Source organism: Pseudorca crassidens, chromosome 3 (assembly GCF_039906515.1).
Source record: "Pseudorca crassidens isolate mPseCra1 chromosome 3, mPseCra1.hap1, whole genome shotgun sequence".
Taxonomy (NCBI): Eukaryota; Metazoa; Chordata; class Mammalia; order Artiodactyla; family Delphinidae; genus Pseudorca; species Pseudorca crassidens.
In genome coordinates, this window is record NC_090298.1 from 171,918,590 (window position 1) to 171,933,705 (window position 15,116).

The 15,116-nt window shown below is 62.8% G+C and overlaps 1 protein-coding gene across 3 annotated transcripts; it reads right to left on the bottom strand.

The window, feature by feature from the left end:
* Positions 1–670: 670 nt before the first annotated feature.
* Positions 671–15,116, bottom strand: ARHGAP45 (Rho GTPase activating protein 45). 3 transcript variants are annotated; one of them, XM_067734529.1, is made up of 23 exons: positions 14,434–15,116; positions 12,222–12,552; positions 9,108–9,251; positions 8,831–8,915; positions 8,682–8,754; positions 8,433–8,499; positions 8,205–8,342; positions 8,000–8,064; positions 7,707–7,817; positions 7,552–7,632; positions 5,706–5,894; positions 5,340–5,477; positions 5,049–5,239; positions 4,805–4,929; positions 4,642–4,725; positions 4,410–4,514; positions 4,127–4,299; positions 3,601–3,789; positions 3,369–3,506; positions 2,935–3,161; positions 2,642–2,852; positions 1,822–1,930; positions 671–1,450 (listed from the first exon to the last, which is right to left on the bottom strand). In XM_067734529.1, exons 1-23 carry the CDS (start codon positions 14,560–14,562, stop codon positions 1,089–1,091), a joined length of 3,465 nt encoding a protein of 1,154 aa, XP_067590630.1. In that variant the 5' UTR covers positions 14,563–15,116; the 3' UTR covers positions 671–1,088. The 3 variants fall into 3 exon arrangements, with proteins under 3 accessions (XP_067590630.1, XP_067590628.1, XP_067590629.1); XM_067734527.1 differs by lacking the exon at positions 14,434–15,116 and adding an exon at positions 13,403–14,223; XM_067734528.1 differs by lacking the exons at positions 4,642–4,725; positions 14,434–15,116 and adding an exon at positions 13,403–14,223.

Here is a 15,116-nt window from a genome sequence, read left to right on the forward strand (position 1 = left end):
GCCACGTGTAACCGAGAGGGTGTGCCCCCGCCCCCCCCCCGCCCATTATCTCTGTTTGCAAAACACATTGGTAGTTTGCTGGCTGCTTTTCCCTGCTCACTCTTAGGAAGCGTGTGCAGGGGCAAAGCGCCCTGACTGCCACAGTGGGTCTTATCTAAGCCTGGGTGGGGGACTGAAGTTTGGGGTGAGCTGTTCTGTATCAGGAATGGAGGCCCAGCAGCTTTTACCATGACTGGGTGTGAATTCCATCTAATTCCTCAAATGAATAGTTGTGTCTCTGCTGAGCCGGCCCCAGCCCTCTGGGATAAACCCGACTGGGGCCTCTGAGCTGGGTGAGGGGTGTTCGCCTCTTCCTCGCTGTGCCGTTCCATGTGGTGGCCGCTGTCTTCCAGAGGGCTTTGGTGCAAGTAGATTTCAGCTGCGGCTCCTCAGCACAGCAGCCACACCTCAGTGCTCGGGAGCCACCGGGGGCTGGCGGCCCGAGTCAGGAGTCAATGGGACTTGGGCCCCACGGCCACCTGGGCTCCCGCGCCTGACGGGGCTGCCTTGTGGTGGAATTTCTTCTTCACAGCTCCCTGCCCTGCCCCTCAAGCCCAGCGAGGAGCTGGGGATGGCGCTTAGTGCCCTGTGTGTCTGGGTCACTAGGCCACTGCTGCCAGAGAAGACAGGCTGAGGTTAAAGACTTTATTTTATGCAAAAGGAATGTGCCTGTCAAAGAACTCCATCGTGGAACTTCACTGCATCCTCAGCCCCAGGTATCCAAACCCAGTTTTCCGTAAAAGCCAGGGCATCCCAAGGCCACCCGCCCACCATCCACAAAGGCGTCCAGCCCTCCTCCCAGCTGCCATGTGGCCTCCACGGCCCAGCGCCAGGGTGGGCAGGGTCCCTCCATCACAGCCGGGGCAACTCCAAGAGCAGAATCCCCCAGCTCAGAGGAGTGGGGCCTGGTGGGCGTGCGGAGCAGCGCGGGCAGAAGCTTCTGGAAAAGTTGGCCAGTGATGCCCTCGCCGCTGTGGGCGGAAGGAGAGGCCTCTCGGTGACGTGTCCACAGGGACAGGAGCCTGGAGCAGACCTGCCCGCTGCCCCAGCTACACGAACTCTGGCCGCCTCTCCCAGCCCGCGCCCCCTGCCAGCCGCCCGCCACGGAGCCTCACGGCTGGCAGGCGGGCCACAGCCACATTGTTGCACTGGTTGGTATTGTGCTCGGCGAGCCGCCGGGCCGGCTCCTCCCCGAGGTCCTCCCAGACCCCAGGCCCGGGCCCATCCTCCTCCTCCCCAGTAGCAGTGCCCAGCTGCTCCTCACTGCCACTGCGGCTGTCCCGGCCACCCTCCACGCCGCCCAACTTCTCTAGGAAGCCAAGGCGGTGCAGGGCCGCCCCACCCGCTGGGGATGGCAGGTCCGAGGCCTCCTCCAGTTCTGAGTCGGAGTCATTGGAGGCAACGTGGGGTTCTGGAAAGTCCAAGGGAGAGGGACAGGGACAGAGAGAGAGAAAAAGATGGACAGCCTGTGAGCAGGGTGGGGGGCACTGGGCGGAGGACTGGGCGTCCGCCTCCCCCCAGCAGGCCCAGCTCCCCCTTTAGAACCCTCCCGGGTCAGGCGGAGGTGCAGAGTCTCAGACACTGGGGTCGTTTCCACTTCGGGGTGCCCATTTCTCGGCGTTGGAAAAAACACCTCGAAAGGGTGTCTCTTTGCAAGAGTTTGTAACACGTTAAAGACAGTGAAAAAGCAGGTGTTACTCATGGTCTCCATGGGAGACAAACCGGGATGCAGCCCTTGAGGTGGACCCACTGTGTCATCCGCCGCCTGGGCCCACTGCTCACCAAGGCCCCCATCCTCAGCTTCCTCCGGCAGGGGTGAGGCCATGCCCCCGCTGGCCTCCGGATACGGCTCCTGGACCACCACCTCGGCCCCCTGGTTGGACGTCACATCCTGCAGAGGCGGAATGGAGGTCAGGGAGCACCACAGTTCCGGCCATCCCACATTCCATTTTTCTGTCTTGTTAAACCCTAAAAACTTAACACCCGCTGCAGCTGAGCAGGTGAGGCCCCCGGATCCCAAGTCACGAGCAGGCTGAGCTCGTCCAAAGCGGGCAGAGGCCCTGGCCAGAAAGGCTGAGGCAGGCCCTGCATGGACACCAGCGTGGGAGCCACTGTCCTGAGGCCACACCCAGGCGTGTCACCTCCACAGCCAGAGATGCCAGATGAGGGGTTAAAGACGCACAGTGGGGACTGAGCGTGGGAGCTGATGCTGCCTGGAAGCGAACAGAAACAAGGCCTGTCGGCTGAGGAGAGCAGCAGGCTGGACCCAGAGGATGTGCTGTAGGCAGCACAGAGACGAGAAATGGGAGAAGGGGCAGGACGGCGGGTCTAGTGCGTTCTGATGTGAGCTCCAGGGGACGTGGGGGAAGGCCGAAGGGCCTCTGCACTGCCTGGGGCTCCGTCCGCAGATCTGAACCCACACTTCATCCAGTTCTTTGCTTAAAAGATGCCTTGGGTGCCCCTGACGGGGCTCTGGCCCCGTCCGAGCCAGACATCTCCCAGCCCTTCTTTCTGTCTAATCCTGCTGGGGGTGAGTGAGATTCCCGGCCCCCATGATGTTCACAGAGCCCTACACCCCCCGCCCAGGGTGGACAACCCTCACCTGGCACCCAGATGCCACCTCGGGCTCCTCCTCAAAGACCAGGCTGTAGTGGGTGATGAGCGTCTCCAAGATGCAGGCCTGGTGTGGGTAGTCCACCAGGGAGGAGAGGGACACGGTGGCCTCAGTGGGCCGGGGCCGCAGCAGCGTGGGCCCAAACACAATGCCCAGGTTCCCCGGTGTCATCTTGTTGTCCTGCTCCACCTCCACGATCCTGGGGGTCAGAGGGTGCAGGAGCAGGTGTGAGCGCCTCCCGGGACCCCGCCGCCCTTGACCCCGGCCTGGCCAGCCCTCACCTGCGCAGGTGCCGCATCAGGTACTGCAGCGTGGCCCAGTTCTCTGGCGGCAGGTCCCGCAGGAGCTCCCGCAGCCGGCCCGCCATGGCCACGGCCACAGCCTCTCTCTCGGTGACATCCGGCCGGCCTCGGGTTGCCGCCTTGGCCTCGGCCTCTGCCTTCAGACTGTCCTTGGCCAGCCCCACAAGCTCATGGTAGAGGCGGAAGGAGATGAGCGGCTCAGGCAGCTGCAGGGTGACGGTTAGGTGTGGGGGTCAATGGGCCTGGCCCCGCCCCTAACAGCAGCCCCGCCCCTGACAGCCACAGGTCCCGCCCACCCTGTACTGACCACGCCCCTGGCCTAGCAACCACAACCCTGCTTAGAGCTGGCCACGCGCCCCACCAAGCTCGGGTCCAGCCCAGGATCTGCTCTGCTCTGTCCCCATCTGTCTCACCTGGCGCAGGTAGAGCTTGAGGACGTTGCTGATGTCGTGGGGCGAGGCCTGCGACAGCTCCACCAGCTCTTTGCCGTTCTCGAAGGCCTGGCACAGCTTCTCCACACGCGTTTTCACCCCATTGACCCGGTAGATGCCCTGTGGGAGCCCGCAGTCAGCCTGGGCCCACACCCCTCCCCTCCCTGCATGGCCCCTCGGCTGGAGCCCCCGCAGCTGTGCCCGCGTCGGTCACCTTGGTGCGCAGCGCCCGCTGCTCGATCTCGAAGACACACTTCTTGACGATGAAGGGCACGCCGTCCGGGGTGCTGCGGGCGGCCTGGCTGAAGTCCTGGCCAAAGAGCTGCAGGCGGCCCTGCAGCTTCTTGTGGCCACACTGGATGGCCAGGGTCTCCAGGCACTTCTTGTGGCAGGCCAGGCAGCACTGGGAGCAGGCGAGGAGTGAGCAGACCTTCCTGGTGCCCCAGCTCCGCCCAGACACCCGCGGCTCCCCCTTCCACCGCGACCCCCGCCGCTCTCATCACCCCCCTACAGGGCAGCTTTCACCCCTCCTGGTTGGGAAACGTGCCCCTGCCACCAGTGCAGCCTGGGCTGCTCCCACGGCCCTCTGGTTCCCTCAGCACTGGCTGAGCCCTCCTCCTGGGATGCTCTCCCCCAGGAGACTGCAAGTGCTCCTGGCTTCACTTCCCTCCAGCGCTCTGCATGGCACCGTCCTGAGGGCGCACATGCAGGTGCCTGGCTCCCCCGGGACCGCCGCTCACCTCCTCACACTCGGCGCCCTGGAAGTACACGTAGCTGTTGCACTCCCGGCACTTGGCCGGCGAGCGGAGCTTCCGGAGCCGGTGGGTACGGGCCGCCTTGGACAGCCCCACATGGCGGAAGGGCCCGCTGGGCATGGCCACAGGCAGCTCCGGGGCCATGCCATTGAGGTCATCTGGTGGGGGTGGGGGGCAGGTGGTCAGTGTTACCGAGGCAGGTCAGGGCCAGGTGCACAGAGAGTCCAAACCCCCCTCTCCCCGCTGCCCCACCCAGGGGTCCCCTCACCCTGGTCAAAGGCTGATGCGCCTGTGCTGCTCTCCTGGTCGGCCAGCTCCTCGCTGGACGACATGGTGCCACTGGAAGACATGCGCTCGAACTTCTTAAAGTCCCCTGAGCAGGAAACGGGTTGTCAGAGACTCCCCCAAGGGCCCCCGGCTGCACAATGAGCCCGCTGAAACCTGGGGGCGGCAGCTCTGCGAGCCCCCCACCCCCCCACCTGCCGGCCAGGCCCCTTCACCTGAGCCAGGGCTGGGGTCCAGACTGGCGTCAGAGTCTGAGATGGCGATCGGCCACGACTTGTGCACCTGGTGTCCGCGCCCACCTGCCAAGTTGTCCCTAGTGAAGGGCTGAAGGGGGCTGCAGGGGGCCCGCGCCCGCCCCTGCCCCTGCTGGACACTCACCCCTGCGCTCCTTGGCAAGCTCCCCGTCGCCAGGCCCACCTTCCTCTGGGGGGCAGCCCGCAGCCTCCGCCACCGCAGCATCGCTGACGTTGAAGCTGCCCTTTCGGGCACGCAAGACTGGGGACCTGGTGGGACCAACAGCCAAAATAAGGGGCCACGATGGGGGTCACTGAGGCTCACTGCCCCCTCCCCCACCTCAGGAGGGAAGTCCGGCTCCCCCAGGCATGCGCAGACGGCAGGGTACCAGGCGTTGGCGGAGACGTGGGGCTCAAAGTCGTAGTGCACGTCTGGCTCCTCGCCGCGCTGCAGCTGGCGCACGTGGGAGGCGTACTGCTGGCCCGGGTCGTACAGCTTGCTGCTCTCGCACAGCATGTGGAAGTGCACAGGCAGCGGGGCCGTCTGCATGTGCATCATCTGGTAATAGGAGATGGTGGCCTACGGGCAGGCAGGTGGGAGGGGCCCTAAGTGCTGGAGGTCCTGAGCCTGGACGGGCAGCGACAGGGGCGGGGGCTGGGGGTGGGAGCACGGTGCTCACCGACTTGATGGTCTGGTCGCTCTGCCGGATGACCTCCTGGATCTGCCGGAGTGCCGTCACCTTGGTGTCCTCAAGCTCCTGCTTCTGCGTCTTAGCATCCGCCACGCACGTGCGGTACGTGGCCATGGCTTCCTCCGCCTGGGGTGGGGGCGGGGCGGGGTGCCCAGAGAGGCCTCAGCCTGGGGTTCAGCCCTCAGGGCATCTTCAGGCCCCACACGGAAATCAGCCAGGCACAAAAGGACAGGAAGGCATTCCTGGCAGGAGGCACAGCCCAGACAAAGGCCCGGCGGTGGGCAATCCTGCACAGGTCAGGCCCTGACACCATGGGTCTTGTCCCGCACCTCCTGCCCCCTGACCCGCCCTCACCTTGTTTTTGGCCTCCTCCTCCAGGCGCCGCCTCTTGTCCAGGGTCTTGGAGGCCACGCCCCCTGCACCCGGGCCAGCGCCCACCTGCTCTTCCTCTGCCTTGGCCACTAGGAAGCGGGCCTTGTCGTGGTCTTCGCAGCGCTGAACGTAGCCCTGCTTGGCCTTGCGCAGATTGGACTCTGCTTCTTGCTGTGGACATGGGAAGGACCAGACCAGCACCATCAGCCAGAGACCGCGTTAGGGACCTCTGCCACCCCCATCCCTTGGGCCAGAATCCCATGGCCAGTCAAGCAAACAGAGGCCCCCACCCAAGAACCAGTGGTGGAAGGACAGGAGGTGACACCTACAGGGCGACCCAGGGAGGAGCCAGTATCTGGCATGCCCATTTCACAGCCAGGGAAGCTGAGGCACAGCTAAGCTCTGAAGGAGACACCAACTACATCATCCTCTCGACACCTACACCCACACCTGCCAGAGCGACTTGTGCTTCTATCTCTTTCATTTCCTGTCTCAGAGATGAGAACAGTGAGGCTGCTCAGACAGGAAGTCAGGCACCCTCAGGGTTGGCAGGAAGAGCACTTAGTCAAAACCCAGTGGGCCTTCTGGGGGCCACACCTCACAGTCTACACGATCAGAAGCTTAAACATAAAGAAAACAGCTCACATGAGTACTAGGAGAAACCATGAGAGAATTTCTTAAACATAGCATGGGGAAGGCCTTTCCATACGTGACACAGAACCCAGAAACCATAAAAGACTTCTACTAACAATCATGGGTTTCAACTGGGAAAACAGGCAACAGGTTAAATCAAAAGTCAAAACAATAAACTGGGGGTGGGGGAGTTTGTAACACATGTCATCAAGGGCTGGGTTCTCTAATATGTAAAGAGCTCTGGCAAGTCAATAAGAAACAGGCTACTGTCCAATCCAAGGTGAGCAAAGGATATGAACTTAGAGCTCACAGAAGAGGAAAAGCATGGCTGTGGCTCAGGAGGTCAGCTTCTATGCTCATGACATCTGTGACCCAGCCATTACCTTTCGGGCACTGATCTGAGATAAATGCTAGGTCACATGTCTGAGAACAGGGGCACAAGCTCGTCACAGCCGTGGTGTTTGAAACAGCAACAGCTCAACAACAACTAAACTGTTCATCAATAGGGATTTAGTGAACTAAGCCCTATGGCTCTGCAGCTGAGCACTTGCAGCTGAGAAAAAGGGAGGAGGAGTTTCACATGGAGTGAGATGGGGCCAGTCCCTGGATATGGAGGTGACTGTAAAAGGCCAGAAGCAGAACAGGGTACTCGGCAAGCTGTCATCAGGTGTAGAAAAGGGGAGAGAGGCTCATTTGCCAGATGTGCCACAGGACACCACTAGCTGGAGCAGGGGCCGTGGGGGCTCTTTGCACCGCAGACCCTGTTGGCAGGCCTAAAGAGCAGTGCAAAAGATTGCTAGTGCCTTTGGAACAGCCCAAAAGAGAGGTGGGAAAAGAGCAACACAGAGGAACCTGGAGCATCCACCAGACCTGAGAGAGCCTCAGCTTCCCTCTAACCCAGACCTGCTCCTGGCGGCCACGGGTGATCCGGTCCCTCCGGACATCTGACCCGTGACAGTGATGGGGGCCCCGGGCCAGGGCCTCTCCTGCTGCAGCTGCAGGTAATGGGGCTGGAGCAGTTGGGAGGCAGGACCCGCTCCAACCTGTGACGCCACAGCGAGCCCCACGCGGGCACAGGGCACTCTGCCAGGTGTCCGCAAAACTCGGGAAAGGACCACCCGGGAGTGCACCAGGGGACTGCGCATGCGCGAGCCGGCCCGCCCTGCCCCCTCCCAGCCCCGCCGCCCCGCGGTACCAGCTTCCTCTGGGCGCGGTGCCAAGACTCCTTGATCTCCTTCCTGCGCTTCTCGTGCTCGAGCCGCCGCAGGTTCAGGGGCTGGGGGTGGGGAGACGGGTGTGACGGAGACCCGGGCACCCTTCACCCCACCCACCCTCCAGGGCGAAGCCTACCTGCACGAAGGTCTGGGTCTGCAGAGTGCCCACCGCCTGTACCAGGCCGTGGCCGAACTCCAGGTCCTGCTCCAGGGCCAGCGAGTAGATGGACAGGAGGGGCATGTGCGGCTGTGGGGGCGGGGCCGGCAGTCACGGGGGTGGGACAGGCGCCCTCGTGGAAGCCCCGCCGCCTCCCCAGCGCCCTCAGCTGCCCTTGCAGAGATGGGAAACCCCTTTCCTTTGGCCCATCTTTGAGGGGCGAAACACACCTAGGCCTGAGGGACCCCGACCCGTTCCCTCGAGTTCCCTACCTCCTGCATGACGCTCTGTCTGCAGTTCTGGACGATCTTCTGCAGGCCTTTGGCAAAGTCCATCTCTGCAGGCGGGGAGGGATGTGAGCGCAGGGGGGAGGGGAGGGGAGGGGTGTGAGCGCAGGGGGGAGGGGAGGGATGTGAGCGCAGGGGTGAGGGGAGGGGCCTTCCAGCCAGACCCCGCCCCGCGGGCCCCAGCTCGCACCCAGCGCGTTCCGCTTCTCCAGGTAGCCGATGAGGTCCTTCATGTACTTGGCCATGTTCTTGGCGTACTGCAGCGCGGCATGCACACCCCCCTCACAGCGCTGCAGCAGCGTGTCCACCGCCTCCGGGGAGAGGCAGCCTGCGAGACAGAGACCTCTCAGCCCGGGCTCCTCCCCAGCCCACCATTCCTTCCGTCCTCAGCCCTCCACCCCTAGGCTCAGAGACTCACCCTCATCACAGTCCTCACTGCTGAGGGGGGCACCCTCACTCCCCTGTCCATACAGGTTCTCCATTGACTGTACCAGAGGGAGACAGGTGAGTCCAGTCCGGGCTGGGTACTGTTTGATGCCCACCCTGCAGGAGACAGTCACCGCCCCCCCTGGACAGAGCGGGAGACCACGGTCCACAGAGCGGGCAGGGGGTACTCATCCGCCCTGCCAGCCTGACCCCGTGCAGCACCCAGGCCATCCCTTCTCACCTGGCCCGGGTCCCCAGGGGGCACTGAGAGGAGGATGCTGCTGTCCACTTCACCCATGAGGAACTCGGACACACTGCAGGGCAGGGGGCAAGTGTCAAGAGGCACATGGGTCCCCACCCTCTGCCACCCTTCCCCACCCCCACACTCACGTGCTGCTGAAGGAGACTGCGATGGTCTCCAAGGCCTTCTCAAACTCCTGCTTGTCCGAATCATTGTTACACTCATAATGGAAGGCTAGGGACAGACAAGGACGAGAGGGGTTGGCCCAGTCTGGGAGGTGACCACCCGTGCAACTAACTGAAGGGGGAGCATTGGAGTTGTTGTGCCCATCAAACTCCTATGCATCCTTCAAAACCCACTTCAAACATCCCCTCCTTCAGGAAGCCCACCCAGACAGAAAGCCCTTGCTGCCCTGTCCTGGCTGACCTTTGACCTTGGCAATGAGGGTGCCGGCAGCTGTGAGCGACTCCACGGTGTTCAGCAGTGGGTACTTGGAGATGACCTGGTGCATCACGCGGAGGGCCTCACCCAGGCACTCATGGGCAAGCGGCCGGCGGGCCTCTAGGAGGTCTGCCGGGCAGAGGGGGTATGAGCAGGGAGGGAAGGAAAGCCTGCCCACCTAACCACCTAATCCTAACCCTCCTCAGAGCTCCTGTCCCCGGGTGGGGAAATTGAGGCCAAGGTGGGAGAAGATAACTGCCTGAAGCTCAGTGTGTGACCTCGTTGAGAGGTGTGTGTGTGTGTGTGTGAGGAACTGTCCCTCTCTCGACTGCTGGCCAGGTCATCAAAGGTCAGATGTCAGTCTAGGCAGTCCTGCTCAGAACACCCTTTCCTCGTCCCTCCAGAAAACAAACTCCCAGTGACCTTCAAGTTGCAGTCCTGGTGCCTCTTCCTCCAGGCAACCCACCCGGCCCCTTCCCTGCCCCAAACTCTCAGGGCTCTGTCCAGCTCTCTCCCAGCCCTGCCTGCCTGGGCACTGGGGCTTAAACACCCCGTTACCTCACTCTCTCCCGACCAGCCACCCCATGAGGCAGGTGCTGTCATCACCCCCATTCTGCAGATGAGGAAACTGAGGCATACAGGGGAGAAGTCATTTCTCAAGGATCACACAACTTTTCCATCTCCACTAGCTTTGAAGGCATGAGAATGCCAGGCAGAAGGACACTGCCTGGCTTTACCATAAGGGCAATGGGGAGCCACAGAAGGTGTTAGGGCAAAGGAGAGTCAAGATCAGATCTGCATCTTCAAACATGGCTTTAAATGCCCTCCTCAGATGTTCTTAATTGGAAAAAAGCGCTGTGTGTGGGCAGAACACGCACCATCTAGTGGAAACAAAGCCGAAGGAATGTATGGATGGGGAAGGAATGAGCCGACCCTGAGACCCAGGAGGGACCTGGCCACCAGCTGGGAGTATATCTCCCTCACCTGTGTGCCTCTGACTCTGTGCCTGGAACCTGATGCTCAAAACTAAATAAATAATAAATGTAACATTTTAAAAACGGAACCTGAAAATAGGTGTCTGATCCCTTTTCAGCACTGAGGACCCCCACTGAATGCCACCGACAGGGAGACCCCCACGGAGTCCCTGGCCCCAAATTCCTGCGAGTGCAGCCCAGTGCCTCAGCACCGGGCAGGATTTTGAATCCGAGGCCAACTCAGGGAGGTGGGAAGGAGCTTACGGAATCCATAAAAGGCCGGCTGAGGAAAGGCCGGGCCACGCCCCTTCCCGGGACATTCCTCCCACACACCAGGGTCCCCGCAGCACACTCACCTGGGCAGGTGGGACTCTGGAGAAGCCTGGACATGCCCAGCTCAGCACTGGCCAAGGCAAGCGCTGGGCAGCAAATGCCCCGAGTGCCACGTGCTCCTGGCCAGGCCCTGCACCCCGCACCCCGCACGGTCCCCTCACCTCGGGGCCCCGCCTGGCAGCGCACCGGCGCCTCCTGCAGCGCCGGGTGCACTGTCCCGCAGATACACATGGCGCAGGGACCGTGAATGCGCAGGCCGGGCTAGGCAACTGGCTGGTCCGGGGTCTTTGGTGCCAGGTCCTCTGCAAGCAAACCGGCTCTGGCCGGTCCGAAGACCCGCCCCCCTCCGAGGAAAGCTCCGCCCCGGCGTCCTGCTAGCTCCCCAGCCTCAGGTAGCAGGAGCCTGGGACCCAGGGAGATGCAATTTGATTCGGGATGGGACCGGCCAAGGGCAGGCAGGGAAACAGGCCCAGGTACAGGGCGTGGGGAGGTGTGGGGAGACCCTGCCCACCTAGATCCCGCCGCCCACTGCTTCCTAGGTAGACAGCACGGGGTCCCCAAGCCCTCTCACTGTCCCCACAACAATCACTGTGAACCGAGGACATCTGGTTACAGTCAGCAACTCCCCAGGGCGTATCATTGCCCCGTTTCACAGATGAAATGCCAGAGGCTTAGAGAAGGGACAGCTGATCCAGTCTCACAGCCTGGCAGGGGCAGCAGCAGGATGCAAACCCACATGCTCTCTGCTCCAGACCCTTCCCCTGGCCCAGGGCTGCCCCAATGCTCAAAGAAGGGTGCCCCTGCCCTGGCCCATCCTCCTGCAGGACGCCCACTGGCTCAACCCTGCCCAGGCCTGGCCTCCAAGGAAGCACCAGGATCGGAAAGGAACCGAGATTAGAGAGACTTTCCCCAGGAAACAACTCCAGCCCCACCCCAGGACCAGATAATCCTGGGGGCTGACACCCCCCGACCCAGCAGAGGCCCGGCCAGCAGAGCCCATTAGCTCCTACAAAGCTGAGGTCTCTCCAGTCTGAGGTCGAATCCGGGCTCTGGCCCCTCCTTGGCTGGTTGAGCCAGGAGTCAGGGCCTCTCTCTGGGCCTCAGTTTCCTCATCTGTAAAATGGGCACCTGTGGGGAGCAGGCCAGAGTGTTTAGCATGGCCCTGGCACTGCGGTTTCTGGCAGGAGAGATCATAGTGCCCTCCTTGGCGGCCAAAGACAAACAGGAAGCAGATGAAAATAACTCGGCAGGAAGCTGGGCTGTCAGCAGACGCGTGGAGAAAACGGAACTGCCATCCCACAGGCCGCTCACTCCTGCAGCTTACATGCTGGTCCTGCCCCTTGTCCGTCCTGAATCTCTCTCTGTCCAGACCTCAGCCTGCCTCCAGTCCATTCCAGTCCAACGTGCAGATCTGACCTTGTTCCACCTCTGCTCTAACACCTTCTACGGCTCCCCACCACCCTCAGGATAACATCCAGGGTCCCTCTGCTTGCCATTCTCAATGCCTCCACCCTCACACATTTCATACACCTGAAACTTGTTCCCCCAAACGCACCTCCACTCCATGTTTCTGAGCCTGTGCATGTGACATTCCCTCTTCCTGGTTGCCGCCAAACTCCTATACATCCCTCAGAACCCTAGCTGCAATGACTTTTTCCATGAAGCCCTCCCTACAACCCTCTTTGGAGCCTCCCCAAATCCCTCCCTCCATCCTGCCTCAACCCCACAGGGTTTGGGATATCTGTGTCCAACTGCCTTCCACCCAGGCCGCGGTGTCCCTGCCACTTCTCACCTTCACGCAGAACACACTCCTTCAGCTTCTCAAGGCCCTCGGCAAAGCGGGCCACGTCAGCCAGCAGGTGGGAGATGTCCTCCACAGTGTCGGGGCAGGGTCCCTGGATGGGTCCCTCGGCTGGGCTGGCTGTTGAGAGTGGGCTGCGGTGGCCACGGCCCAGCGTCCAGGTGCTGGCTCCGGACAGTGGGAAGCCGGCAGCGCTGGCATGGCGGCTTAGGCTGGTGGGCCTCTTGAGTGTGCCTGTGGCCTTGGCGTTCAAGGCCACACTTGGTGGTTCCAGGCTGGGCGCCAGGGACACTGCATCAGCCCCATCTCTCCTGGGCAGCTCCTGGGAGGGTGGGGGGAGCCACTAGAGCAGGTGCCGCCACTGGGCCCTGCCTCAGTTTTCCCAGAAGTGAAGTGGGGCTCTGGAGGGTCTTCAGCCTGACCCCACAGGGGATCAAAGGCCACAGGTCAGAGGGCTGAGATTTGGTGTTGTGCCCCTCCCGCACCTGTTACCCAACATCCTCTTCCCCAGAGCTTTCACAAACAACGGCCTCTACCCAAACCACAGCCGGGGTGTGGGGGAGGGGCAACCCACTTCCTGGGAGGGGGGCGGGGTAGGGAGGGCCAGGGTCTCCTTAGCTCCCCTCAGGGGAGGCCACTGCAGACACACCTACTCACTGGTGAAGACACCTCCTCGATTCTTTTACTCTGAGGGTCCACTAGGCCCCTCAGTCTTGCGGACACCACAGGCCTGCTTCGTACGAGGCCCACCCCATGGATCTCGCCGCACACTCTCCTTGCTCTAAACATTCCCCCAGTGGCTGGGCTGTAGCTCTCACATCTAACTGTGCCTGGAGGCCCCAAGTTCCCTAAGCCCTCACCCTGGAGTCCCGGACCCAGAGCACCCACACTCCCTGGACCCCACAGGCAGCCCCGGACGGGGTGGGGTGTGCAGTGGCCATCCCAAGGGCTCCTACTGTGAACTGAACGTGGGGATCCCAGCCCGTCCTGCGTGGTCCCTGCAGTCCAGCCTGGGGCCGTAGCTGGCTCCAGCCCCGCGCCGCCGGCCCAGCATGGCACTGCCCGGCCCTGCCCCGCCAGGCCCGAGCGCAGGGTGTTCCCCGGTCCCCCTGCTGCCCGGGTGTCGCTCCAAGATCCCCGCCCGCTCCGGCTCCCAGCAGAGGCTCACTCACCCCCGAAGGCTGCGGACAGGGGCTTCCCGCCCGGTTCTTTTTCGAGATAGAAGGGGTTTTCATGAGCTCCCGCTTCTTCCTGGAGAACATGTTGTGGCCAGGCCAAGTGGCCCGAGGGGCCCGAGGCGGGGCGGGCCGGGGGTCTCAGCGCTGCAGCTCCTAGTGTCAGTGGCCTCGGGACCACATTGTCGCTGGCCACCACCCCCCCCAGCTGTCAGGCCCACGTGACAGGCCCAGCCCTCATTGGCGGGCGCTTCCCCCCACAGGAAAAGGCCTCCGGAGGCGGTGACTCAGACCCACCCCTGACCCTCCGCAGCCTCAGCCTGCCCCTCCGCTCAGTGGGCTTGAAGGTGGGGTCCCAGGCTCCGCCCCCAGCTTCCGCTTTCAGGAGCTCTGCGCACGCACGCACGTTGGTTGAGGTGCCCCTGCCTGGCACTGGCGTCCCGGGCAAGGCCCTGGCGGGCACATGGGGACGGCAGAGACGTTGACCCCCCCCACTCGGCCACACCCAGATGCACCCAGGAGTGCAGACACGGGAGCATGATGACACACAGGGACATAGGCTTGGACACATGCTGAGAAGCCACCCAGCTCCGCAGATGTAACGGATACCCCTGGACACAGACACCTGCCCTCCAGTCCTCCTACCTTTCATGGGTGTGCCTGCCCTATGTCCTCTGGCGACCCCCCTGCAGACCCCAGGGCCCAGGCGGCGCTGGGCATAGTGGGTCTCCTCCCCTCAGCCCAGCTCCCACCCCTCACTCCCCATTCTACATTCCAGGGACATGCACCGACCACGACCACGGGACAGCTGGCCAGCAGCAGGGCTGCTAACACTTCTGAGGCCACCACGCCGCCTCCTCCCTTCCCTGGTGGGGCTCCCCGATCTGGAGTGCTGGCGGTGTGTACAGCTTCCTGCCCCCTCCCCCCATGACCACCTCTTCTCTTCGAGCCCCCCAGTCTGAGCCTTCTCCCCTCCTCAGATCTTCCTCCCCCACCCCTCCAGAGTCCCAACACTGGCCCCCACTGACCTCAGGTGTGATCTCTGGGCACGGGGCATGCAGGCCACAGCCCCTCATGGCAAACCCGACTCTCCAGGCCCGAGTCCGTCCACAGACCCCTCCCAGAAGCCCCTTAAGGAACCTCTGCCCACCACTCATTGCTCTGGAGACCAGGAGCAGGCAGCGAGGGCCGGCTGGTGGGCTTCTGACCTGGTCGGGAGGCCTGAGGTCTGGGTTGCCCCTGCTGGGCTCCTCCAGCTGCCCCAGACATTCCTGAGCCCTGACCGCATGCCCATTTCACGACCAGCCACTCACAGGTACCGCCCTCAGACGCCAGAACCACGTGGGCACTCAGGGGCCCCGGGACCACTGTCCAGGCTCTTATGAAGGGCAAACCTGCAGAGAGACACGCCACAGCCCAGCACAGAGGGCTTCAGAGCTGGGAGTCCAGTCGGCTACAGCTGGACTCTCACCTGCCCCCTAGAGATTGCATCTGTCTCCACAGACTAACTCCTGCACACACTCGGGTGCCAGGCCCGATATCCAGACATGGAGAGCCATTTTTGGACAAGCATGCAGCCTGACGCATGGACACACGTGCGGAGGGCTTCACACCATGACTTCTCTGCATTCCCTCCAGGGCAGCAACCCCTCAGGGAGCCTGGGTCCCGGCTCCAACCCCTCTGCCCTGCCTTGGTCACTCCCAGGGCCCC